This window comes from Narcine bancroftii, chromosome 2 (assembly GCF_036971445.1).
Source record: "Narcine bancroftii isolate sNarBan1 chromosome 2, sNarBan1.hap1, whole genome shotgun sequence".
Classification (NCBI taxonomy): Eukaryota; Metazoa; Chordata; class Chondrichthyes; order Torpediniformes; family Narcinidae; genus Narcine; species Narcine bancroftii.
Window position 1 is genome coordinate 277,801,083 of NC_091470.1, and position 26,516 is coordinate 277,827,598.

The 26,516-nt window shown below is 41.1% G+C and overlaps 1 protein-coding gene and 1 long non-coding RNA gene across 26 annotated transcripts in view; one reads left to right on the plus strand and one right to left on the minus strand.

Annotated features, from left to right (window-relative positions):
• bbs9 (Bardet-Biedl syndrome 9) overlaps nucleotides 1-26,516 on the minus strand; it is a 516,876-nt gene that overhangs the window by 397,349 nt on the left and 93,011 nt on the right. For all 20 annotated transcript variants that reach the window (XR_011352170.1, XR_011352169.1, XM_069921046.1 and 17 more), the window contains 3 exons: nucleotides 16,057-16,238; nucleotides 1,520-1,596; nucleotides 877-927 (listed from right to left, as the gene is read on the minus strand). Coding sequence is in view for 18 of the 20 variants with exons in the window: in XM_069921046.1 (XP_069777147.1) it covers nucleotides 877-927; nucleotides 1,520-1,596; nucleotides 16,057-16,238 (310 nt within the window). In the remaining 2 variants the exon portion in view is untranslated. The remainder of the gene's footprint in view (nucleotides 1-876; nucleotides 928-1,519; nucleotides 1,597-16,056; nucleotides 16,239-26,516) is intronic.
• Nucleotides 2,432-26,516, plus strand: part of LOC138755297 (uncharacterized) — a 55,124-nt gene continuing 31,039 nt past the window's right edge. For 2 of the 6 annotated variants that reach the window (XR_011352174.1, XR_011352171.1), the window contains exons 1-2: nucleotides 2,432-2,559; nucleotides 7,493-7,533. This is a non-coding gene — a long non-coding RNA (uncharacterized lncRNA). Of the gene's footprint in view, nucleotides 2,560-7,492; nucleotides 7,534-13,291; nucleotides 13,612-16,071; nucleotides 16,181-26,035; nucleotides 26,128-26,516 lie in introns of all 6 variants that reach the window. The other 4 variants (XR_011352172.1, XR_011352175.1, XR_011352173.1 and 1 more) reach the window with 4 other exon arrangements.

Sequence of the window (26,516 nt, forward strand, 5' to 3'; positions counted from 1 at the left end):
CTGCAGCAGACTGCTGAGGGGATTATTGGGGTTTCTCCTCCTTCCATGATGGACATTTATAACTGTCATTGTTTGCAGAAAGCCATAAACATCGTGAAGGACTCCACTTCCCCCTCCCACAATCTGTTCTCCCTCCTGCCATCCAGGAAGAGGTACCATTTGGGCTCTCACAACTAGATTACGAGACAGCTTTTCCCCCAAGCAATGAGGCTTCTAAACTCTGGAGACACAGGGCTAGCATATGTAACATGATAATTAATGAGAGATATGTAATTTATAAAAATTGTTTCTGAAGAAATTTATCCATGTAATTAAACAGCTCCACGGTCTGGAAAAATGCTATCTCATTTTCACTGTATACTGCAAGGCTTATGGAATGAATGACAAATAAACAAGGCTTGACTTGCAGTGGGTGAAAAGTCATCAGGGATGGGCAGAAATACAAAGCAGAGATCACAATCAGATCAGCCATGATTTTATTGAATAGCAGAGCAAACTCTAAGAACTGACTGGTCCTTTCCTGCTCTTAATTTCCATGTATATCTGGGAATGAATTAATGCAATGCAAATTAGTGTCAAAGTACACTAGACTGCTGCGCAAGTTAAAACATTTTTTTAATAGACTTCAAGGAACTTGAAAAGTGATTATCTGTGTTCTTGACAGTTGAAATAAAGTGGTGCTGGAACAGGCTCAGAATATTAATTCTCATGGCTGGTCCCCATCTCCAATATTTCTCTCTGCACTGTTGCCAAGTGAATATGCTTGCAATGATCTACAGAGAGCCAATTCCTCACTGGTCTTATTAGGTATGCTACATTTTATTACAAAGAACAGAGTTCTATTCCCCAACAAATATGCAAACAATTGTACAATACCTTCAGTGAGATAGAAGGAACAGGTACATCGACTGAGTTGTCAGGTGCTTGCTATTTAAAACAAAATGAAAATTAACTTTATGATTATAATGATATTAAATGCCCTTTGTGTTATCAACCACTGTTTTAATACCTAAACAGTAACTCTCTGAAAAGTACCAACTATCCATCCATGCAAAATATTTGTGGGATCCAATCTTACATCATTGCACACCTCAAATTAAAAACTCATTGTGCACAGAATAAACATTAATGTAGATTTAACATATTTGTGATACATTTACAGAGCAGATCCACATCTCTTTCCCCAAGTTGCTTTTTTAGTACAAACAAAAGTCCTTTTTATGGCCATTAATTTCAAAACCAGGCTTATGCTTTTGCTAATTTTTAAAAAAAAAAGTATTAGTCAACATGATGCCTTTGAATGTGGAATTAGGGAGGCAAGATAAATATGCTCCTTTATCAAGTCGTAGAGACACTACTCTCATCTCCAGTGGCTGAACAGAATCTCACTCAAAGAACTGTATTACACCCATAGGAAATTGCAGTTTACCTTCCAGGTGTTAACAAATGTTTTCTTTTTCTACCCAACCCATAACATATCAGTAAAAAATGCCGCAAATACTTATTCAGCTGCACCTACAGAAACTGCATCCAGATTGGGGGAGACGACAACAGTCACTTTTAAATCATCAGTGCTCTCTGCTTTAGGCAAAATATCTGAAAGAAAACAGCACGAATTCAATTAAAATGTGCAGAAGTTAATATTTAATCATTAAATATAATCATGTTGCCAGAGATGAAATAGAAGCTATTTTTCTATCATCTAGTATCTGATCAGTTACATTGTTTCATAGTAGAAAATACAGGTATGTTATCGTTATGCTCAACATGGGCCAAAATTTGGGTATTGAAATGTTCATTACCGTGCAAAGACAAAAAAGCTGGAGAAATGTGTATCTGAGCTGGCTGAGAAAAAAAATATTCCATACTGATGTTTTGAATTACGTTTGCAGCAGGTAAAGGGGATTATTTAATTCATTCAGAAGCTGCAGATGTAACCAGCACTTTCTGAACTTTTTCCTAAGCTACTATTCCTTAAACTGACAGGCTTGCTGCACTAATTCAGAAGACTATTTAAAGTTAACTGCATTGCTGTGGTCTGGACTTGCATGGATGCCAGACTGGACAATGACAGATTTCTTTCTTTTCAGGATGACGATGGGCTTTTTAATGACATTATTTCAAGTCACAATTTGATAAATTAACTCTCAGAATCCTGTTAAACCTTTCTCTTCTTGGCTTCCATAATTGTTCCCTTCATATTAAGGTCAGTGTACTGTACAGTGAATGAAAGAAAAAAACAACACAGAAGTTGTGAGTGAGTTGAACCAACCAACTGACTTTACTGGAACTCTTCCGAGAGCTTATCAGCACCACTCCCATGATCCTCTTTGCCCCCCCCCCCCCCACCAGGACCATTGTGATGTTGGCCCAGTGTGAGCCTGGACCTCTGTGACGCAGTTTGCTTGTGGATCAGTGTAGCTTGCTACATGACTCCCACCCCCACCCCCAGAACCAGTGTTCAGAAGTGCCAAGTCCACAGTTCGTCAACAGTTCATATGCTTGGGAGGCCAATCTTTCTGCCGCACGACTAGAAGTTACTGGTTGGTCAAGGTCAAGGTGTGTCAGTTTGAGGCAGTCAATTGTGAACATTTCCTACCTACCCCCAATGTCCAGAAGGCATATAGTCCCACTATGTTGTAACGCCTGGTATGGACCCTCATTTGGGCGCTGAAGGAGCATCTAGTGCACGCCTCTACCTATGAAGACATATTCACAGTCTTCAAGATCCTTTGGGACGTAGGATGGAGCTGGAATGTGATGTGAGTTGGTACGGGGGCCAAGTGCCCACCTTCTCACAAAGTCATGTTAGCAGGGCCAATTGTATTTCCTCTTGGCCACAAGCTGCTGGCACAAACTCTCCTAGGACTGTTAGCGGGGCCCCAAAATCAAGCTCAGTGGAGGATATGGCCAAATCCCTCTTCAGCGCTGTGTGGATGCCAAGTAGCACCCAAGGCAGCTTGTTCACCCAATCCAGGCCTTGGAGCCCCACCACGAGGGCTGTCTACAAATGCAAATGGTACCCTTCCACCAGGCTGTTAGACTGTGGTGGTAGGCCATGGTGTGATGTAACTGGGTCCCTAGGAGCTGTGACAGCGCTGCCAATAGGTCAGACATGAACTGTACCCCCCTGTCCGACATGATATTTGAAGGAAGGCCAAAATAGGCCATCCAGTTAGTGATGACAGCCCTGGTGCAGGATGTCGTGGAAGGGTCCAAGTGTGGGACAGCTTCCAGCCATTTCGTGAACCTGTCCACCATCGTGAATAGGTACATGGCACCTCTGGAAACCAAGGCCAGGGGGAGTAATGGGGGAGCCCTATAATTACTGATGCCAGTGGGATATCATGCCCGATTTAAATAATGTGTGCGCAGAAAGATAGGGAGATAGAATCCCTGCAGCATAACTGTTGTGCATTGCAGGAGGCAATGAAGACTGCCAAAGTGTGAGTGACCACCTTGAAATAAAAGTCATGGAGGTGGCTTCCAAGCTAATTGAAACATAGCAGCTGCAAGCAGCTTGTTGGTCTGGCTAGCAGCTTGACCCAGGAAAACTCAGCCATTATCCAGCGAGAAGGGGTCAACACATGGTTGGAGGATGGGTATGTGTGGATGGATGGTGATAACCATGAGGAAACCAAATCCTTCAACACATCAAATCCTCCTCCCTGCATGTCCGAGCCTTTGCAAGCCTGACCGGTGACCACGTGGTCCCAGACCTATCCTGAGGGCACCCCATCAACTCTCCAAAACAGGGAGGTTGCCAAAGATTAGGGGATATCAGGTGGGCACGCACGTGGTCACTGTGAAATCACGGAGGCCTGGGACTACTCTACCAACAAGCTAACGGTGATGGGACAGACACTACCAGCGGCCAGGCGAAGACCTAACCATGCCACTGCTTCAGCTGGAAAACAAGGGAGCCCCCAATTTCCTTCTCTCTCATTGGGAAGCAAGAGCCCTAGGCGATCTATCTGACCAATAGATGATTGGCAATGCCTTGCGGGCACCACCACAAGGGGTTGATGATGGCATCATCCTATGGGAATGGGTGGTGACTGTGGTCCAGGGCAGGTATCCATGTCCTATATGGACTTTAGTAAGGCCTTTGACAAGGTTCTGCATAAGAGATGAGTTAGAAAGGTTCAATCATTAGGTACTAATGTTGAAGTAGTGAAATGGATTCAACAATGGTTGGATGGGAGATACCAGGGTGCAGTAGTGGAAAATTGTTTGTCAAATTGGAAGCCGGTGACTAGTAGAGTGCCTCAGGGATTGGTACTGGGTCCATTGGTGTTTGTCACATATATTGATGATCTAGATGATAGGGTGGTAAATTGGATTGATAAGTATACAGATGATAAGAAGATTGGTGGTGCTGTGGACAGTAAAGAAGGTTTTCAAAGCTTGCAGTGGGATATATGCCAGTTAGAAGGGTGGGTTGAAAGATGGCAGATGGAGTTTAATACTGATAAATGTGAGGTGCTACATTTTGGTAGGACTCATCAGCAAAGGCCATACATGTTAAATGGTGGACAATTGAGGAGTGCAGTAGAACAATGGGGTTTAAGAATTCTGATACATAATTCTCAGAGTTGAGCCACATGTAGTGGTGGTGAAGAAAGCATTTGGCAGCCAAATTTGGAATATTATGTGAAGTTTTGATCGCCGATAGGAAGAATATATACAGAAGAGAGAGAGTGCAGTGGAGATTTACAAGAATATTGTCTGGGTTTGAGTTACAGGGAAAGGTTGAGCAGGCTGGGACTTTATTAACTGGAGCGCAGAAGATTGAGGGGTGATTTTATAGAGGTATTTAAAATTATGAGGGGGACAGATAGAGTCAATGGGAACAGGTTTTTTCCATTGAGAGTGGGGGAGATTCAATCAAGAGGACATGAATTGACACTGAAGGGGCAAAAATTTAGGGGAAACATGAGGGCAGGATGGGGGGGGATTTCTTCCCTCAGAGGGTGGTGGGAGAATGGAATGAGCTTCTGGCCAAAGTGTTAGATGCAGGCTCAATTTTAATATTTAAGGAAAAGTTGGATGGGTGTATGGACGAGAGAGGTGTGGAGGCTTATCCGCCGGTTGTGGGTCAATGGGACTAGGTGGGAGAAGATGTTCAGCATGGAGTAGAAGAGCTGAACTGGCCTGTAATTTGGCAGCAGTAGCACATGGTTGGCATGGCAACATGAGTTGTTAGGAAGTGGGCACCAACTGTGGGCATCTATTGGGGCACCTGTGAGCACCACTTCCCAGTGAGCACAAAGGTGACTGGTGCCTTGGCAGGCTATTTAGTCACCACTATATGCCCTGACTTTAGAGGAGTGGTCTTACCCTGCATGGGACTGGCAACCGGAAAAACAATCCGAGAAGCTATTACCCTCCTGGAGGAATCAGAACACATGGAGCGGGAGCACCCACTCAAGATTACAAGGCTGAGGCGAGGTTCAGTGACGTCACCCTGCCGGTGACTCAGAGTGACATGCATGCTCCCTGGAGAGAGCATTGCAGGGGAAGCCCCTTAGGGGTAGAGCTTCCTGTGCGCCATTCACTCCAACATGGACCAGCCTCCCCCTTGGTCCTCCCCCACCGAAGGTGGCCCCTGACTAATCTATCTTTTGACCTCACCCAAATGCGCCCCCTCCCACCACAAGGGTACCCTTGAGAGGTCATGTGATGCAGGGAGAGTAGGAGGAGGTGAAATTCTAGAGCTCCCAAATTTGTTAATAGGGTAAAAACCTCAACTGAATAACCAAAATAAAAAAAAGGATGCGACAAGTAGCCTACAACAGACAATGACCAAGAAGAGTAAGTCTACAAGAATATGAAAGAATCTCCATTGAAGCGAGAGACCCAACCAGAGATGCCTCATGGCGAGCAAAATGGTGGGGCCACCCCGAGGCTCAAGGAGGATGCTGCAACTTCAACTGCATGACCCACCCAGCAGGGAGGATGAGACTTGGGCAAGGACAGTGCTGCTGCCCGAAAATTACTCCAAGAAAGTCCCTCCAAAGCCCCTAGGGTTGGGGAGAAGCTGGGGTGGGAGGGGCCCTCCCACAATGGGAATGATAGGTCAGGTGCCTTCGCAGTATGTGCAGAGACCACGATGAAGTCGGCATCTGTGGTGGTCGCAGAGAAGCGATCCTGAAGAGTGCCGGGAGTGGGCCAGCCTGGATAAATAAGATACTGTGAAGAACCGGTGTCGACCCTGGTATTGAGGGGGAGGTCAGTACTCACTTCAGCACAACAGCAAGTGGCGTTGGGTTGAACACAGTGACTAGCGGATCCAGCAACAGACAGGAGGAGGAGGCAGAGCTTAGAGCCCTTCCTGCATGATGTAATAGACATGCTGGGCCAAATGGAAGACAGACTCTTCCAGGCTGTCAAGAGGAGAGCCCAAGATATAGGGGGGAAGCTGGACAAGGTCCAGGGAACCCTAACTGGGCTGATGGCTAAAGTGGAGGAAAGGGTAGGCAAAAATGAAGACACCATGCATGGTATGGGCAATAAATTAAAAGTTGCTGTTAAATGAGAAGGAGAACATTTGGAGGAAATTAGATGCTCTTGAGAATCACAGCAGGTGAAACAATATTAAAGTAGTGGGGCTAAGGGAAGGGATTGAAGGGCAAAACCCAATAAGTTTCTTTCAGACTTAGATCCGCGAGGTGCTGGGCAAGGGTATCCCGGGCAGAGACCGTGTTCTGTCCTGATAAAGATGCTGCGTAATCAGGATAGTGAGAGAATATTAGGAGCAGCGGCAATGGGTGCAAAGAAGAGAGGGTCCCCCTTAGAGGTAGAGGGAAATAAAGTCTTCTTCTACCAAGACATTAAATGCGGCACTCTTGATAACCAGGAAGGTATTTGAACCAGCCAAGTGGTTGCTCAAACAAAAAGGGTAAGAATGTGTATTGAGGCATCTGGCCACCCTGAAGGTGGTATTGCTTGAAGGAGAAAGGAAATTTATTACAGACTCAGAGAAGGCAAAGGTCTGCCTGCATTGGGGAGCGCAAAGAAGAAACTAAACCTGACTGGGAGTTAACCTACAAGCATTCTTGCTATATTGCAAATTTAACTCACAGAGATATACCAATGTATTATGAACTGTAAAATATTTTGGCATTTGAATTGGGGAAAAAAAAGGGTCTGAACCGAGGTTATGTCAAGTGGACAAGGAAATACGATTACAGCTTTTCTTGGGAAGCTCAGGAGATGGAGAGACGAGCGGATGGGTGTCGGTGGCACAACCTGTTATTGGAGGGGGGTGGTGTCAACAGAAGGAAGTTGCCAGCAGGGTGGGGGAGGGGAGGGTAAATGTAGCAGGGGCAAAGGTTATGTCAAGAGGGTAAAAGGGGTTAAAGGAATGTTTGGATGTGAATGGCCCTTGTGTCTTATTCTTTCTTGGTTAGTTATTTGAGTTTTTGACTTTGTCTTTGTTCGCACCCTTGTTCCTTACCTAGTTATTTTAGTTCTAGTTTTTATTCCCTAGGATCTGACATGGCACATGCGGACAGAATCCAACAGCTGATGGTAAGAGGCTGGCTAAGGTGGGGCCTTCGAGCCTCTTAGGTACAAAAACAATTTGATTATGACAACCCCTGGAGCAATGAATAAGAGTGTAAGGTTTGCAAGCTTTAATGTTAAGAGTCTGAATGGAAGGATTGAGAGAAAAAGTGTCTGGCACACATTAAGAAAAGAGGAGTGGACCTGGCCTTCCTTCAAGAAACTCACAATGGAGTTTAAATACTAAAAGCTGAGGAATGGGTGGGTGGGCCAAGTATTGGCCTCCTTGTTTTGTTCAAAAGCAAGGGCAGTTGCAATTTTGATCGGGAAGAGTGTTCCGGTGAGAGTGCAGAGTATAATGATGGACAGATCCAGTAGATTCATAATAGTTCACTGTCAAATATATTCAGAATCCTGGACACTAGTCAATAAGTATGCCCCCAACAGAGATGATGAAAAACTTATACAAGATACTTCCCTGAGATTGGCAGAGGCGAAAGAGAATGTTCTAATTGGGGGAGATTTCAAATTTTGCCTAGATCCCGTTTTGGACAAGTCAACAAAAAGAATAGTGCAAACAAAGGCAGCACATACCACTAGTGACGATATGAAAGAACTGAATTTGATAGACGTATGGAAATGGAAGCATCCGAGAAAGATGGACTACTCCTTCTACTGAAGGCAACATAACTCCTACTCTAGAATAGATTTTTTCCTGGGTTCATCCCATTTAGAGGGTTGGATTTTGGAAGGTGAGTAAATGGTGAGGCTATTCTCAGATTATTCGCCTTTAGTAGTCAAGATTGAAATTCCAGATAAGCAGGAAACAGTGTATAGATGGCACCTTAATGCATTACTGTTAAAGAAGCCAGAGTTTTGTAATTTTATAAGAGCACAGATAGATCTGTTCTATAAGGCTAACTGCGCTTCCACTTCAGATAAATTCCTCTTATGCGACACCCTCAAAGTGTAGTTGAGGAGTCAAATAATTGGATATACAAAAACAATAAGGAAAGAATATGAGAGGAAGGTGGGCAAATTGGAACAAGAAATCGCTCGTTTAGAAAAGGACTTGCAAAAATTGGGCTCAAAGATCAATACAGAGTCCTAACAAATAAAAAGATGAAGTACAATACGCTCCAAACATATAATATCAAAAAGGCCATATTATAGTCTAGGCAAAAGTATTATGAATTGGGGGAGAGAGAGCCCACAAGGTCCTGGCATGGCAGTTGAGAACAGAACAAGCTTCAAGAATGATCAATACAAATATAAAGAGGAGATGGCAGGATCTCTTACAAGCCAAAAAAAATTAATGACACCTTCAGGGAATTTTATGAAGGTTTATATAAAGCAGAATTGGAAGGGAGGATGAATAAAATGGCTGAGTTCCTGTCAAAGATAGAGTTGCCAAACTTGGATCTGGAAGGACAGGAAGGCTTAGATGTCCCTTCATGGAAAAAGAAATAGTGAGTGCATTGAACTCGTTGCAAACCAACAAGTCTCCAGGGGAGGATGGTTTCTGCCTGAATTCTATAAGGAATTTAAAGATTTGTTAATACCTTTCTTTATGGAGGTGATAGACCAGGCAATGGAGACTCAGATTCCTGGACTCTTTCTTTACAGTAATGATTTTGGAAAAAAAGGACCCATTAAAGCCGTCCTCTTATAGGCCTATTTCGCTATTAAACACAGACTATACGATAATCGCTAAAGCCCTGGCAAATAGATTGGTGGAGCATTTTCCAGAACTAACTAACAAAGATCAAGTGGGCTTTGTACCAAAAAGACAGATGGCAGATAATATGGGCAGACTGCTAAGCATAATGCGCCTGGCACAAACTAGAAATAAGAAGGGTCTCACTGTGGCTCTTGATGCAGAAAAGACACTTGATAGACTAGAGTAGGACTTTTTATTTAAAGTCCTGGAGAAAATTGGGCTAGGGCCAACTTTTATTAATTGGATAAGGGTGATATATCATCCGCCCAAGGCGAAAGTTGTGACCAAACTGGCAGATTTCTTCAGCCTTCCCACTCACATGATCAAGCAGACTGGAATGCCCACTATCTCCAGATCTGTTCGTATTGGCAATGGAACCGTTGGCTGAGGCCATTCATCAGGATCCAGACATTAAAGGATTTCAAGTAGGCCAGGAGGGACATAAGATCAGTTTATTTGCTGATGACGTATTGGTATATTTGACGGACCCAGTAAATTTGTTGCCCAAGCTGCGCTCTACTTTAGAAGACTATTAGGAGATCTCCAGGTACAAAATAAATTGGGATAAAAGCAAGATTATGCCATTCACGGGAGGGAACTATAGCCAATGCAAACAACTTATCTAAAGTAGCCTCAAAACTGGATTAAGTACCTAGGAGTCAAAATTGATTATGATTTGAATAACTATATAGATTAAACCACACACTCCCTTGCTGGGAAAGATCAGGGAGGACTTAAGTAGATGGATGTCCCTGTCCATAACACTGGTGGGCAGGGTCAACTGTGTGAAAATGAATGTGTTGCCAAGACTTCAGTATCTCTTTCAGTTCATGCCTGTGGCATTGCCTAGGGTTTTTTTCAAGTCTTGCTCTCATGATTAAGAACATTCCTATGGAATGGGAAGGTGGCCAGGGTATCTATGGAAAAATTAACCTGGGTCTATAGTCTGGGCGGATTAGGGTTGTAGGACTTTAAAAAATATTATTGGGCAGCCCAGTTGAGGTAATCTCCTCACTCTTTGAGAGGGGAGAGGTACAAATTGGACTGTACTTGGTGGGCAAGAGGGTAGCAGAGGACTTTATTTATAAGTGGGATGCCAAAATATCTGGGAAAACTGGGATTATCTGGGATTATAAATATTTGGAGAATTTGGTCATATTTGGGATTTTGCTAAGATTTAGGGTAGGTTACATACATATACACATTTTAAAACAGATCTTATTTGAAAGACTAAAGAAATATTGAAGATCTCTGGAGAATGTAAGCACCTGTCACAAGTAGGTGTTAATTGAACAGACATCATAAAATGAATGACCATTGTTTGGAACTGGAGTCAGGATAGTTACAAGTACCTTTCTGCAGGGTGCTTACAGGAAGGTCACTCCTGGGTTTTGTTCATCTAACAACAGCTTGAGCAGAAAAAATAACTCCTGTTGTGTGCTGAAGAAGGTGGGGATTTTGCAAATGAGTGACTCACATGGTTTTTTGGAAGTTTCAGTTGGGGAGAGAGAGAGAGAAGAGAAGCCCTCTCAGCTTGTGTGTGTGACACTAAAGCAGCTGAACAGTGCAAACCAGAAAGAGCTGGTTGAAACTGATGAAAAGTTTCAAAAGCAGTAGATAGCTGGAAGTGCTATTTGTCTAATGTTTCTCTTGGAATAAGAGGAATGGAACTCTGTGGTAGTTTTAAGAAAGAAGTTACCATCTGGAAAACCCTGATGGGGCAAGTTTCATCAGCGAGACATTGAGATGACTAATGGTGGTACCTCAGTTGTGGAAATCCTGGAACAAATCTCTCTCTGAAAACCCTACAAGAACCTTCCTGAGTGGTAAACATTTACCTTTCAAGCCTGGTGAACTTTATACATGTTAAATTCTGTGCACAGTACAAGAATTGCCTGCATCCAGAGAACTTGGAAGAAGAAGAAGTGAGATTGAACTGTGAACCAAAGAACTTTTCTTAAATTTACACATACATTACATACACGTGCACTTAGGGTTAGGGTTAATTTGGGTTAGTTAAGTATAGAGTTAAGTTAAAGTTTGATTCTATTTTCATATTTAAAGTTAATTAAAAATAACTTTTGTTTTAAAAACCACTTGTTTTGGTGAATGTCTATTGCTGCTGGGTTTTGGGATCCTTTGGGCTCGTAACAGACAGCCCCATTTTAAGACAAATTATTCGTATTTGGAGGGATATTAACTTATATTTAGGAATAAAATTGGGATCTTCTCCAAAAAGAACCCTGACTCTGATCCGTTTACTACCCTTGACGGTAGGTAACAAGATCCTAGACACTTGGCATAGGAATGGCATCAGGTGCATAAAGGACTGTTAAGAGTAGTCATTCAAGCAGCTCAAACAGAAATATAATATGACAAATAAAACATTCCATTGCTACCTTCAGATCTTTTCTCCAGGACAAACTAGGTCCAACCACATGGCCCTGCCAAAGTGCAGTGAAATAGAGACCAGGATTCGAAGAGGGAACACATGAAAATTCATTTCAGCAATGTATTTCATGCTCCAGGAGGAAGGATCTAAACAGGGCCTTTATATAGTGAGACAGAGGTGGGAGTCAGATCTGGGAACAATGATTGATGAGCGGTGCTGGTCTGACTTGTGTCGGATCAGCATGACTATGGTAATCAATGAAAGATACAGGCTGGTGCAATATAATTTCTTGCACCAGCTGTATCTACCACCACAAGCCAGAACAGTCAGATCAGTGTTTCAAATGCGGCATTGAGACAGGAACCTTTGTGCATGCGACCTGGACATGTACTAAGGTAAGGCTCTTCTGGGTAGAGCTAGGTGAAGTCCGAGGGAAAATCATAGGTTAAGAATTCCCATAGGATTCTTACTTGTTCCTGCTGGGTAACATAAGACTTATAATGAAGCTGTCCAAATTCCAAATTCAATTTGTAATGATCACATTGGCAGTGGCCAGTAAGTGCATAGCAGTTACCCAGAAATACGACTCTCACCTGAGCATTGCGCAATGGAGCAAGTAGATGCAAGCTTGTGCTATCCTGGAGAAGATTACCTATAACCTGAGGGGACGGTATGGCACTTTTCAAACAATCTGGCACCTGTACCTGAACCACATAGGAGCGTAGCTGTGAAAAGTATAATCTTGCCTTGGGGCCCAACTTGTCCTAAACGAGAGGCCTGCCTTAGCCCAGCCAAGAAAAGTCAAGGAACCAAGGGAAATCGGCCTGGTTCCTCCCTACTGCACCAGACCTGATCCATAACTCCCCAATATGATTTATACCTATATTTTGGATGTTGTTTAAACGTCTTTTTTTGGTTACCCACTTGTCCATGTGTTGAGTATTTGAGGCTTATGGAATGGGATGGGTGGAAAAGTGAGGATAAGGAATATTAGGTTTGGACTTGTTTGTAAATTTGTATAGATATGACATGGACAAGTGGAAATTGATGTTGACTTGTAATGATTATTGCTAACAAACTGTAATTTACCATGTCTGAACCTGAAAAAATATAAATAAAACATTAAAAAAGAGGCAGCTTCCCCTCAAGTTGTTCCTCTTCTCAATGTGAGGATTTATGAAACACTTATCAAAACAGACTGCTGCTATCCCATCACTGATTTCATCTATCACACCACTTTGTTTAACCAGCAAGAAACACTTGTCACTTAATATGCAAAAGCTTTTGCTATGAAAACCTAAACCTCAACATTGGACATTCGTCACATCTTTTCTTATGTGTATTCCGGGTGCAGATTTTGTAATGGACCTTTTGTTATGTTTTTCATGTTTTTAATCACCCTGAACTGTAGTAATAATGCCCCTAAGCACACTCAGGGACTTGGAGTTACAGTTCATTGTTTCAAAGCTACAGTTTATAAGTACAGTGTCATAGATCAAATACTACTAAAGAAATGTATATATTTTGTTTCCACTCCACAATGAGTGTCTCCCCCACCCAGGCCTCCCATTAACAGAAACAAGTACCTCATGGGGTAGGTGCTTCAGAAGTTTTTATTTAAAATTACTAATTGGCCAATATTCAGCTCCAACTTCTCCTGGCTATCATTTCAGGGAACCAACATAGGAACTTTTTGCACCCGTTTAAAGAAAACATGAGCAGGAACAGCTCAAACAACAGCCCAGAAAAATAAGATGCTCCGGATACACCGTAAATGTACAACTGCTGGCCTCCCCCCTGCCTCACCATGGGATGGTACAGCGAAAAGCATCTGGGCTCTGTGCTTAGGGAGCACCCAAGTGTGAAGCCAAGACACTGGATATTCGAGCAAAGAGAGGGCTTTGGAACCTCACGGATAATCATATACTGCTTACTCACAGATGTTGGTGGAAGGGTGCACACATTTACCACCTAAGATGGAGAAACCAAGCATGTGAGTCAGTGACCAAACTATTTTCTTTACTTACCCTCCCCTCTGACACCAGGTAGCAGTTCATGCAGTACCCTGCTCCATCAAGAACACAATGACCCTGTTTGGCCAGGGGGAGCTGGTGAGGCATTGTCATTGAATTTGATTGTGTGCTTTGTCTAGCAAATGGAAGGCACTTGTATGTATAATGATCTTTTTGATTTGTATCTTTTTTAAAGTTTTTTTTCTTTATATAACATTTATATAAAGCTTACTGTTTATGAACCATTTATTGATTGTCTTTGTAGAGATTGCAGAGTGATGTGACTTCCAAGGGGTGTGTGTGGAGGAAACATGGTATCTCTGCCAGTCTGGAATGTGTGTATTGCGGGTGGTCACGTGTTCTCCACCTGAAACTTATTCAGAAGTCACATTACCTGTCAATCAAGATTGGACTCAGGCCACCCATTAATGCACACCTTGTTGAAATAGAAATCAAGTACCGTTTAACGTTCTCCCCTGTTTGTCTCCCATGTGTTCATTAAAGTTGTGTAAGATTTGTATCCTTTCTCATCTTTCTGTGAACCCACTGAACCTGATACACTTCCCAACACAACAGAATCATCCCACTGCATCTACACCACACTGACTCCAAGGAACAAATTTGAAATGAAACAGGAATAGATTATTCCAATTATACTTTCTTCTGTATCAACCTGCAAGGCCCTTCAGCTCTTTTTTGCATTTCCACATACTGTATCTGTTAAAGAGTTGACATGCTGTTTTTATAATTTTTTAAATTAGATTTCAGATTTATTGTCAGAGTACATACATGATATCACATACAACCCTGAGATTCTTTTCTTGCAGGCAAGGCAGAATTACCACTTACTGGTAGTGCAAAAAAAATTGTACTCAACGCAGCCACGTAAACAAATAAAGAAATGTAAACAAACTGTGCAATACAGAGATTTAAAAAATCAATTAAAATCTTTTTATGTAGTTACCAAATCTGTTAAAGCCGACTCAAATTTCAAAATCATTATCAGAGAACATACATGACATCCCATACAACACTGAGATAGAGCAAACTGTATTCAAGAAAAATATTTTGCGTCCAGGGAATACCAACAACTATCACTCTGCACTGGGGAACACTGGCACCTGCCATCCTGTGTCTGGGGAACACTGGCACCGACCATCCTGCGTCTGGGGAACACTGGCACCTACCATCCTGCGACCGGGGAACACTGGCACCTACCATCCTGTGTCCGGGGAACACTGGCACCTATCACCCTGCAACTGAGGAACACCATCACCTACCATCCTATATCTGGGGAACACTGGCATTTACCACCCTGCAACTGGAGAACACCGGCATCTACTATCCTGCATCTGGGAAATACCAGCACCTACCATCCTGTAACTTGAGAATATGGGCACCTACTATCCTGCTCCTGGGGAATACCAGCACGTACCATCCAGTGCCTGGGGACACTGACACATACCATCCTGCTGCTTGAGAATACCAGCACCTACCATCCTGAGTCCAGGGAACACCAGCACCTACCATTCTGCATCTGGGGAAATACCAACACCTACCATCTTGCATCTCTTAAGGGACTTCCTTTTGTTTCTCTTTCTCATCTTTGCACTAGACCAGTGGTACTTCTTTGTGTGGCTTAATGGGACAATCAAAGGAAAACAAATTTTGTGTATTTTATACAATACAGAGATCTTGGAACACAGGCCTTTTATCCAAAGGATTGGAGAACAAACTTCAGGGTTGTGCTGTTTTTACAGATGGATCCAGCTGACAATAGTTGAGAACATAACAATCATATTGGATGAATGCAAACATTTCATGTCTTACAACCTGGAATTTATCCTGTAATTATTAAGATATAACAAAAAAAAGTTGGGAGTTAAAGAGGTACAAGTACTAAAGATATTAAAGGAGATGATAAGGCAGACAGTGAGATGTGTTGGTTGTAAGTAGTGGGAAAGCTAGAGGAATGGTAGGCAGGGGTGATGCAAGCATAACGTTTCAGCTGCAAGACTAGGTAGACCTGATAGGAAATAGAGTAGCGGAGGCATGAAGCTCTGCCAAAAACAGTCATTGATGCTTGGTTAGTTGTTTTTAAGTCAGAGAAGATGCATATTTTTATTTCCTTTAGTATTATGGTCTGTGGGGAAATAAATTCATAAGACTTATCAGCAACTTATAGTGCAACAGGTTGAGGAGCCAAAGAAATTTCTCCAAATTCTACATTCTTGGAGCCCTTTCAAACATCTTGCAATTGTATGTACTGTATCAAAATGTAGGGAGAATCAATACCATGTGGGAAGAATATTATTTATAATAGTGTTGCTTCCCCCTGGCCATGAGAGATTTAGAATGTGCATAGCTGTTAAGAGATTGCATTGTTGCGCATTGAGGCATCTCGCCTCATTCAATAAGGTGAATACCTTGTGTTTTTGTAGCTTCCCTGATGATCTTATTAAGTTCCTTCATTTCTGAATCCAAGTCATCATAGTTCAGTTCCCGAGACTCTACTTTTGGAGCCTGGAAGAAGGAGGGATCCGTGCCGAGGTACGAACACTGCAAGTGCCCACTGTCACTTAAAGTCACAACCACTCCCTTCAAGTCTCTGCACATGAAAGAAATTAAAACATTCCCACATTTAATAAGGCATTATTATGAAAATGTACTTGTTACTTCATAATTGTTGAGTTCATTCTCAATTGTCAATTTAACACATTCCGAAGACAGGTCTATAAGGCAACAATATAAATGCTTAATGGACCATGAAACCATTTTCAATTCCTGCAAAAGAGCCCTCTGGTTCACTAATATCCTGTGGGCTTGGAGATCTGTTGTCCTTATCTCGTCAAATCTTCAGGCTGCAGCAATGTGGTTGACTCTGAAATGGCTGAGCAAGCTATTCAGTTGGAATAAACCATGAGAAAACCATAAAGAAACAAAATCAGATGGATCACTGAGAATCAACCTAAGTGCCAGAAACTGCCCTGTCGAGCAGTAGTCTGATGTGGTCATACTCATGGAATCATAATTTACAGTCAATGTACCATCCCTGGGTAAGTCCTGTCCCACCAGCAGGTTAGACCCAACAGAGGTGGTAGCCCAGTGGTGTGCAGTCAGGAGGGAATTGCCCATAGAGTCCTCAGCTTGACATCAGATCCCACAAAATCTCATGACATCAGGTTGAACTTGGGCAGGGAAATCTGCTGATGACTACCATCCCCTCACTCCCAGCTGATTAATCAAAACGACTCTATGGAGGAAGAAGTGAGAGTAGCAAAGGTACAGAGGTTAAGGGCTTCAAGGTCCATCAGCAGGTGTACCTCAGTAACACCACCCCTGACCAAGCACTGAAGGATATTGCAGCTCAAGATGCGAGAAGGTGCCAAGGAAGCTTAAGGCTTCCTGATCATGTCAGAACTTTGGATCTGGAGCTCAAGTTGCTGATGATTTGGAATGAATTCTGTGTGGCTGCAGAAGCTGCAGGATCGCAGGAGCTGAATGCACAGACACTCAGTGACTCTGAAAGGACTCTCTTTTGTTTCTCTTTTTCTGACTGTAAGGGGCGCCGGGCACATTCTGCTGATGACAAATCTTTGTCTGCCCCCTAGCAGAATAAAGGAAACTGTGTAATATTACTTCTTTTTTATTACATGACTATAAAATTATCTTGAATCTTGCTCAATTGGTGAGGGAACTATGAGCCAAAATCCTTTCTAATCTCATCTTCACCAATCTACCTGTCAGTGATCACCTTTCTATCACAGCACTGGTAGGAGTGATAACTACACAGTCCTCGTGGAGACAAAGTTCAGCTTCATCGTGAAAATACATGTCACATTAACATTCCTACAGAATCATATTCCCACCATGCTAAATGGGGCAGATTGCAAACAGAAGGAGCAACTGAGGACTAGGCATCCATAGGGCACAGTGGGCCATCAGAAGCAGCAGAGTTGGATGACCACAAGCTAGAACCTCAAAGCCTGGGATATTCCCCAATTCACCATCAAACCAGGGGATCAACCCTGGCTCAATAATAAGTGAAAAAGGGCATGACAAGAACAGCGACAGGCATGCTTCAGAATGAGGGGTCAATTTGGTGAAGCCACAGAACAAGGTCCACACCCATCAACAAACTGCATGCAATGGACAGAGCTAATCATAATCATAACCAATGAATCAGATCCAGGATCTAATGTCCTGCCACATCAACTCATGAATGGTTGTGGATAATTAAACAACTCAGTGGAGACAGTGGCTCCACAAATATCCCCATTCCCAAAGATGCAATTTTACCAGCACGTCAGTGCGAGAGATCCATTTGCAAGGATCTTCAACTAAAAATGCGAGTGGATGATCCATCTCTGCCTCCTGCAGTGGTCCCAAACATGATACATACCAGTCTTCAGCCAACTCAACTCACTTCATTTGATATCAAGAAACAGCTCAAGTCATTGAATACAACAAAGGCAATAGGGCCTAGCAACACACCCTCAATTGTGTTGAAAGTTTGTGCTCCAGAACTTGCCACGTCTTTGGTTAAGCTGTTTCAGTACAACTACAACACTTGCATCCACCCAACAATGTGGAAATTTACTCATGTGTTCTGTCCACAAGAAACAGGACAAATCTAAATTGCAATCGCACTCAAGTGACGGAAGGAATAATCAAATCTACTATTAAGTACATTTGCTGAGCAACAAACTGCTCACAGAATCTCAGTTTGGGTTCCACCAAAGTCACTCAACTCTTCATTACAGCCTTGGTCCAAACAAGAATAAACAAGCTGAACTCCAGAGATGAAATGAGAGGATCTGCTCTGGACTTCAAGGCTTAATGTCAAGGTAGCATTTGATTAGGGCGTGGCATGATGGCGTAGGTTGGAGATGTGAAAATATGCCTCTCCTGGCAGAATTAATTTAAAAAAATTTTTTTTTTTTCATATTTTCTTTAAAACGTTGGGAACTTATTCACAAATCTTTATACTATGGCTTCAAGGAAAGGGAAGATTCAAATGATTAAGAAAGCAGATGTTAAAGAGTTTAGTATAGCTGAAGAGATTGGGCCTACCTTAACGATGGAGCCTCAAATTCCTCCTCCTCCAAGAGCAACCCATGCTGCCATGGTAAGGATCCATATGACTCCAGTGCCACCTCTCTGGAGAGCCAGGGAAGATGGCGCTGGAGTCCAGAAGAAGACAATCGAACTACAGACGTCAGAGGAACAACAGCGCAAGCATGAGAGTTTACACATGCACACAACGGAACAAGCTGTGAATCAAGAGCATCTGGAAGTGACTCAGGGACAAAAGTGATGAAGACCAAGATAAAGAGAAGGAAGTAAAAGCTTATGAAGAATTGGAGGGAGCAGGAGTAGAATATGAAAATGATGAAGCCCAACTGATTCAAGGGATTAAAGCTATACAATTCAGATATCCTGAAGCCAGAACCAAAGGAATGGAAGCTCAAAAACAAACCTCTATAATTATTAACCAAATGCAGTTAATGTGTAAACATATGGATCTGCAATTTACACCTGTCAGAAGTGATGGTAAAGCATAATTTGAATGTTAAAGGTGAAATGAAAAATATTAAAGAAGAAATGGCAAAATATATTAAAGGTATTGATAAAGTTAAAATTCAAGTTCATAAAATTGAAGATGATGTTCAAAATTATTGTTATGAAGTGGAACAATGTAAATATATACTTAATAAAATGAAAGATTCTGTTATGGCATGGGATGGACAAAGGAACGAACTTTAACAAAAGATTCATGTATTGGAAAATCATAGTCGCAGGAATAATGTGAAGATTGTTGGGTTGGTTGAAGATTTTGAAGGCTCTAATCCAGTACAATTTTTTCAAAAATAGATTCCAGAAGCTCTAGGTCCTGAGAATTTCCCAAATGGACTTGAACTGGATAGACCACATAGGGCTAATAGAAAGAAGCCGTTCCCGGGTCATGCTTGGTTTTGATTAGATGTTATCAGGATAAAGAAACGATATTAAGAGCGGCGGTGCAAAATGCCCAAAAATATCAAAGTCCATTAACAGTGGCAAATAACAAGGTATTTTTCAATGCGGATTTAATACCCTTAATCTAAGAATCTTGTCTTACTAGCTTGTGATAAAGGATAACCCCGCCTACTTGATCTAGTCAGTTGAAAAGGAATAGAAATTTGTTCATTGGTCATCTTCGCACAAGGACTTTTATATAAGCCTTTAACCCAGTTTATAAATGATAGCCCAGACCAAACTTTTTCAATGCCTTAAACAAAAAGTCCCATTCTAGCCTATCAAAGGCCTTCTCTGCATCCAAAGCCACTGCCATACTTAAATCTCCCATTTTCTGGGCTAAATGAATTAAATTTGGTAAATATTTAGCTAACCTAGTCGCTAAAAGTTTAGGAACCATTTTAAAATCTACATTCAATGGTCTATAAAATTCTAGGTTTAATGGTTTCTATCTTTCTTTGGTATAACAGTAATAAATGCAGTTAAAAAGGATTCCGGTAGAGAATGAGACTCTGCCATGTGATTTAACAGCTCTGTAAAAGGAGGTATTAAAAGATCCTTAATTTTTTTTAAAAACTCAGGTGGAAAACTATCCTCCCCCAGTGACTTACCACTTTGCAATGAACTCAATATCTCACTAATTTCTCTTGCCATAAAAGAACCGTCTAAGTCCTTTTGATCGCAATGATTCAAGTTAGGTAAACTTGTTTGGGATAAAAAATTCTCAATCTTAGTTTCATCACACCTAGACTCAGATTTATATAAATTAGAAGAAAAAAAATTAAATTAATTATCAATTTCTTGAGGTTTATAAGTAATCATCGTAGTATTTTTTTAATAGCATTAATTGTTCTAAAAGTTTGTTCCATTTTCAATTTCCAAGCAAGAACTTTATGAGCCCTTCCCCTAATTCATAATATCTTTGCTTAGTTCTCTCAATTAATTTTTCTGCTCTAAGTATGAATCGTGTTATAATGAAGTTTTTCAGTTATTAATTTCTTTCTTGTCTCCTCAGTAGCCTTTCTTTGTAAATCTTTCTCCAAACCTATTTCCTTTTCAAATTGATCAACTTCTTTCATATAATCTTTCTTAATTTTCACTATATAGTTTATTATCAGACCTCTCAAATATGCCTTCAATGCATCCCAAACAACAAATTTATTATCGACTTAATTAGTGTTTATTTCTAAAACATCTTGAATTTTTTTTCTTATAAAATCACAAAAATCCAACTTCTTCAACGATGTAGAATTAAATCCTCACCTGTAATCCAATTGCTTCTCTCAGGAACCAAGCATTTCATCAAGAGTGGTGAATTATCAGACAGAATTCTAGGCTTATACTCAACATGTGTAATTCTTCCTTGCAGTTGTACTGATATTAAAAATAAATCTATTCTCAAATAAGAATTATGCCTATGTGAACAAAAGGAATAATCCTTTTCTTTCAGATAATAGCCTTCACCAAATAGCTATCAAATTCAACTCTTCCATCATATTCAAAGTTACTTTGGCTGCTTTAGCTCATGTAACCAATCTTGCCAATTTATACAACACCAGATGAACAACTAAAATTTCCTCCTATTAATACATTCTCATGCACTTTAGCTAAAAACATAAAAGTATCTAAAATAAATCCTTCGTCATCTACGTTTGGTGCATAAATACTCATAGGTGTCCATATTTCAGAATAAATTTGACAGTGAATCAAAAATCTCCCTACCGGATCCATGATCATTTTTTGAATTTTAACAGGTAGAGTCTTCTTAAACAATATTACCACCCTCTTGCTTTGGAGTTAAATGTTGAAGCTACTACTTGACCTACACAATCTCTTTTTAATTTCTGATATTCCTTCTCTGTTAAATGAGTTTCCTGCTAAAAACAATATCAACTTTCATTTTCTTCATGAACTAAGATCCTTTTCCTCTTAATCTGATTATTAAGATAATTTATATTAAAACTTACAAAATGTAATACCTTAGTCACAGCTATTTCTCTACTTTCCAAAAACTCAGAACTCCCCTTTGCCTCTCCTCCTGGTCCTCCACATCCTAAAATTATCAATCACACTTGACATTTCTGTCCAAAGCAAGAAAATAGAGAAAAAGAAGAAAAAAACTTCCTCTCCCCCCAAAAAGAGATGCTACCAGAAAAAAGTCAGCACTATCCCCCTCAATTGTGCGGGAAGTGGCCCTCACCACAAAGTGGCACATAATGGTTAAGGAAGGAGAAAGAAACCTCCGTGTCCACACACTACCCCCCCCCACCCAAGAACAATCATTATATAATTTTTTTTAAACTTCATTTATATGTATAGGCAGCTGCCTCAAGATCCTTATTCTCAAGATCTTCAATTTCTTGTTGCATCAATACATTTCTTACAGCTTGCATCACCTTTGGTTGATCTTGTAAAACTTGTCGGATACTCAAAATTGTACACCAACTTGTTGATTCTGTTTAATGTTTGGAAGAGAACTGGCAAACTCCAAAGTTTGGTTCTCTCTCAGAAATACCTCAAGTATAGCGGATGACAAAAGGAAAACTTGTATCCTTTCCTCCATAAAACTGATCTAACTGGAATGAACTCCTTCTTCTGTTTACGTCCGCCATACTTAAGTCCAGATAGAAAAACACTTTCTTTTCAGCCACCATCAATGGGCCCTGATGTTTTCTTGCATTCTGGACACCTAGTCTTATTGTTCTATTTTTGTCTTCATAATGCAAGCACCTGATCAAAACAGAACGTGGAGCCTGTCTTAGCAATGCTTTCTTCCTATTTGGCTCTATGTGCTCTATCTAATTCAATTCCATTCGGGAAATGGTCAGAACCCAAAATTTCTGGGATCTATCTTTGAAAAAATTATATAGGATTATAACTTTCAAAATCCTCTATCAACCCAACAATCTTTTTTTCTGAATGTTTTATTTGTTTTTACAGACTTACAAAATCCAATAAACAAAGCCATTCACGTACATATGCATATCCAAAGTCAGTATTTGTCTCAAACACCCCCGCAGCAAATACATTCCAAAAACTTAGCTCGATCCCACTTATCATGGGGCACACGATCCTATCAAAACTTGTAATGAAAAGAAATCACAATGGCAACGCCATTCAAAGAAAACACTAATAAGAAAGAAATTCAAAAGAAAAAGAAAACTAAAGACCTGAAAAGAAAAGGGCAGGTGCATCAACTGCGCCAAGTCCTATTTCTGTAATCACACCTGACCTTACAGGGATAATTTAACCTTATTCCTATTTAAAGGGGGGGGGGGGGGAAGAAAATCAATCTATCTGAGTACCAAAGTACTGCAAATAAGGTTGCTATACTCTAACGAATGTTCATGTTTCCTCTATAGATTATGTGATTTTCTTCAGGGGAAGACAATACTGCATTTCCATTTTACATCATGTGGCATTTAGCCAGGAGTTGGACTTCCATGAAACTGCTTTATATTTACTGGCTACCTCCAAAACGACCTTCATGAATGGAATTGGAATTTAGTCAGTCTAAACTGCACTTCTTCAAAATCCCCCAAGTGGAACAGCTCTGCATCCTATGGAAAATACTCTCACAATTTTGATTTTAGAATCTCCTCGAGGGCTTCCCAAAAAGGTCTCACCTTTGAGCACAGCCAGGTGGAGTGGACAAAAGTTCCCACCTCCCCACCACATCTAAAACATATTTTTGAAATCTTAGACTTTGATCTGTGTAGTTTCTGAGGTGTAAGGTACAACTGGTGCAGGAAGTTATACTGCACCTTCCGTATCTGGCATTGACAACTCCCATCACACTGTCCAGACATTCTTCAATGAGTATTGTACCCAAGTCCAACTCCCTCAACCTTTGTAGGCCTGGTTTCCTCTGTAAATCCCATGCCCAAGATGAATCTTCCAGTTTATTAACTGTGTCCTTACATTGATCCACCTTATCACAAAACCCTTGCATATTTTCTTCAACTTTTTGAATTTGTGGTTTAACTTTATTAATCAATTTAGTATATCTTTTTTATTTCCTCCTTAATATTCTTCATCTTTCCTTTGACATATACAAATTGTGCATTAAAATCATGAATATCAATCTTCTCACTCATTGTCTGCAATTGTTTCATTAATACAAAAGTTTGTTTTTGTCTGCATATACCCTGACCTCTAGCTTCAGGAATCTTTACCTGCATGGCTTCCATTCCATATATTAGTTGGATTTCTTATCTCTATCTTCTTCTTTTTCCTCTCTATCCTGATACTCTTACTCTTGTCCTTCCAGGTTGCTAACTGTAGAAAAGGGGACTTCTGAGTCCACCTCCGACTCTACAATCGAAGTAGCAGGTTGGTCTGTTTTGCACATGTGCGAAATCCCACACATGTGCGCTTGTTCCTGGAGTAATTGTAGTTTAATGATTCTCTTCTGGACTGCAGCACCATCTTCTTCAGCTCCCCAGAGAGGTGGCACTGGTGTCATCTTCACACGAGGCACTGCAGCTCTGATTACCCGAGGAAGAGGAACTTCAGTACAAGGCTCTGATGTCAAAATAAGACCAACTTCCTCTGATTTTTTTTACTTCTTTCACAGGTGTTTTCTTACTTCCCCTTCTTTGAAGCCTTGATAAAAACATTGCAGTTAAGTTCCTATTTAAAATTTTTTTTAAAACTTTTTAAAGTCAGATATTAATTAGTTCTCCCAAGAGAGGCGTAATATGGGGGGCATGGCGTGATGGCTTGGGGGGAGACGTGGGAAGACTCCTCTCCCGACAGAAATGTTAAAATCTCAACATTAAAAAACTTTTTTGACAGTAAAAAGTATTAAAAAATGTTATAAGAAATATTATTAAAATTATCGACAGTTAAAATGAGAAAAACGAAAACAAAACGACTCAGAGACAACAAGCAAGCTTGGAGGAGGTGAGGCCTATCTTTGAATCAGAGCCTGGGGACTCTATTTCAGCTGGACCACATCCCCAGTGACCACATCTGCATAGAGTGCAGTTGACTCCAGCCCCGATTCCCAGGAGCAACAAGGAAGATGGCACAGGAGCCCGAAGACGTCCTCCTCCCAACTATTAAGATCAAATGCGCATGCGTGGGCCTTGGTGCGTGCGTGGGCCTTGGTGCGTGCGTGGGCCTTGGTGCGTGCGTGGGCCTTGGTGCGTGCGTGGGCCTTGGTGCGTGCGTGGGCCTTGGTGCGTGCGTGGGCCTTGGTGCGTGCGTGGGCCTTGGTGCGTGCGTGGGCCTTGGTGCGTGCGTGGGCCTTGGTGCGTGCGTGGGCCTTGGTGCGTGCGTGGGCCTTGGTGCGTGCGTGGGCCTTGGTGCGTGCGTGGGCCTTGGTGCGTGCGTGGGCCTTGGTGCGTGCGTGGGCCTTGGTGCGTGCGTGGGTCTTGGTGCGTGTGTGCTACATGGGGGGGGGGAGGGGGAACCTCTCTTGATCCAGTGACCCTGGATTGTCAGAAGAGGGGCCCAGAAATAAGGGGCAGGTAGAATTGTTATCTTGATCTATGGAGGAGAAAGGAGACATTGCTGGAGGATTTGAAGAGGAGGATTTATTTTGCCTATTGAGGATGATACAGTAATATATCAAGATGGGCCTACTTCTAAACAGTCAGAAGGATCTCAGATTGGCTATTTGACTTAGCACATTGAGGCTATGTCTAAACAAATGAGCAAAGGCTTTTTGCCAAAGAAACATCAATTTATTAGTGTAAAATAATAAATTTCAATTATGAAAGCTGATGTGGCAAAATATGCAATAGTGGATAAAGTTAAGAAGATTGAAGAAGGACTTTTTGATTGCCATGATGAAGTTGAACAATGGAAAGAAAAAATGAATATGATGGAGGATTCATTTACTGGTTGGGAAATTCAAAGAAATTACTTATTACAGAAAATTGATGCTTTGGAGAACCAGAGCTGTAGAAATAATGTTAAAATTGTTGGACTCCCAGAAGATTTTGAAGATTCAGGTCCAGAAGAGTTTTTTCAGAAATGGATCCCTGATGTTTTTGGAAAGGAGTATTTTCTGAATGGATTGGAATTAGATAGACCTCATTAAGCAATTAGAAATAAACCTCTTCCTGGTAAACCGCCATGCTCTATTTTAATTAGATGTTTGGGTTATCAAGATAAAGAAACGATTCTGCGTTTGTCAGTTCAGAATGTGAAAAAAAAATCAGGGTCCTTTGGTGGTTAAGAACAATAGATCTTTCTTTTATGCAGACTTAAGCCAAGTCATTATCAAATGCTGGAAAGAGTTTAATCAGGTTAAAGCAGTTTTGTGGAAGAAAATTTATAAGTTTGCTTTCAGATATCCAGCAGTGTTAAATTTTCTATGGAAAATGAATTTTCTTTAGTCATGAAGCTGAGCTCTGGTATTTGCTAATTCTTTGCCAGATAATAAACAGCAAAGAAGTCAAGAAGGTTTTTTCAGTAGCTGCAACCAGCTCAAGAAGGGAAGAAGAACGGAGCTCAAAAAGTGGAACAGTGTAAATCAGTCAAAATTGATAATGATTACGTTAACAGAGATTTGGAAGAAGTTTATTATACTTGAACTATTTTATTTACTGTCTTTTAAAATTGTTTTTTTAGGAGAGGTGGCATTTTTTGCATCTGCTTTCGAAGTTGTTAGCCACTTAGTGGCATAAGTCACTTCTAGTGTGGTAGAGGGAGGTAATATTGTGGTATAGTATTTTTATTGGGAGGGAGGATGGAGTTCTTTTTTTGGGGGGGTTTTTTCTTTTGTTTTATTAAGGAGATAAATATTGTATTTCAGTTAAGTAGATTGGGACTTCACTACACAAGGCAAAGAGGTTTAAGGTTTAAATAAAAAAGATGTCTAATTTAATATTTTAAACATTTAATGTTAACAGATTCA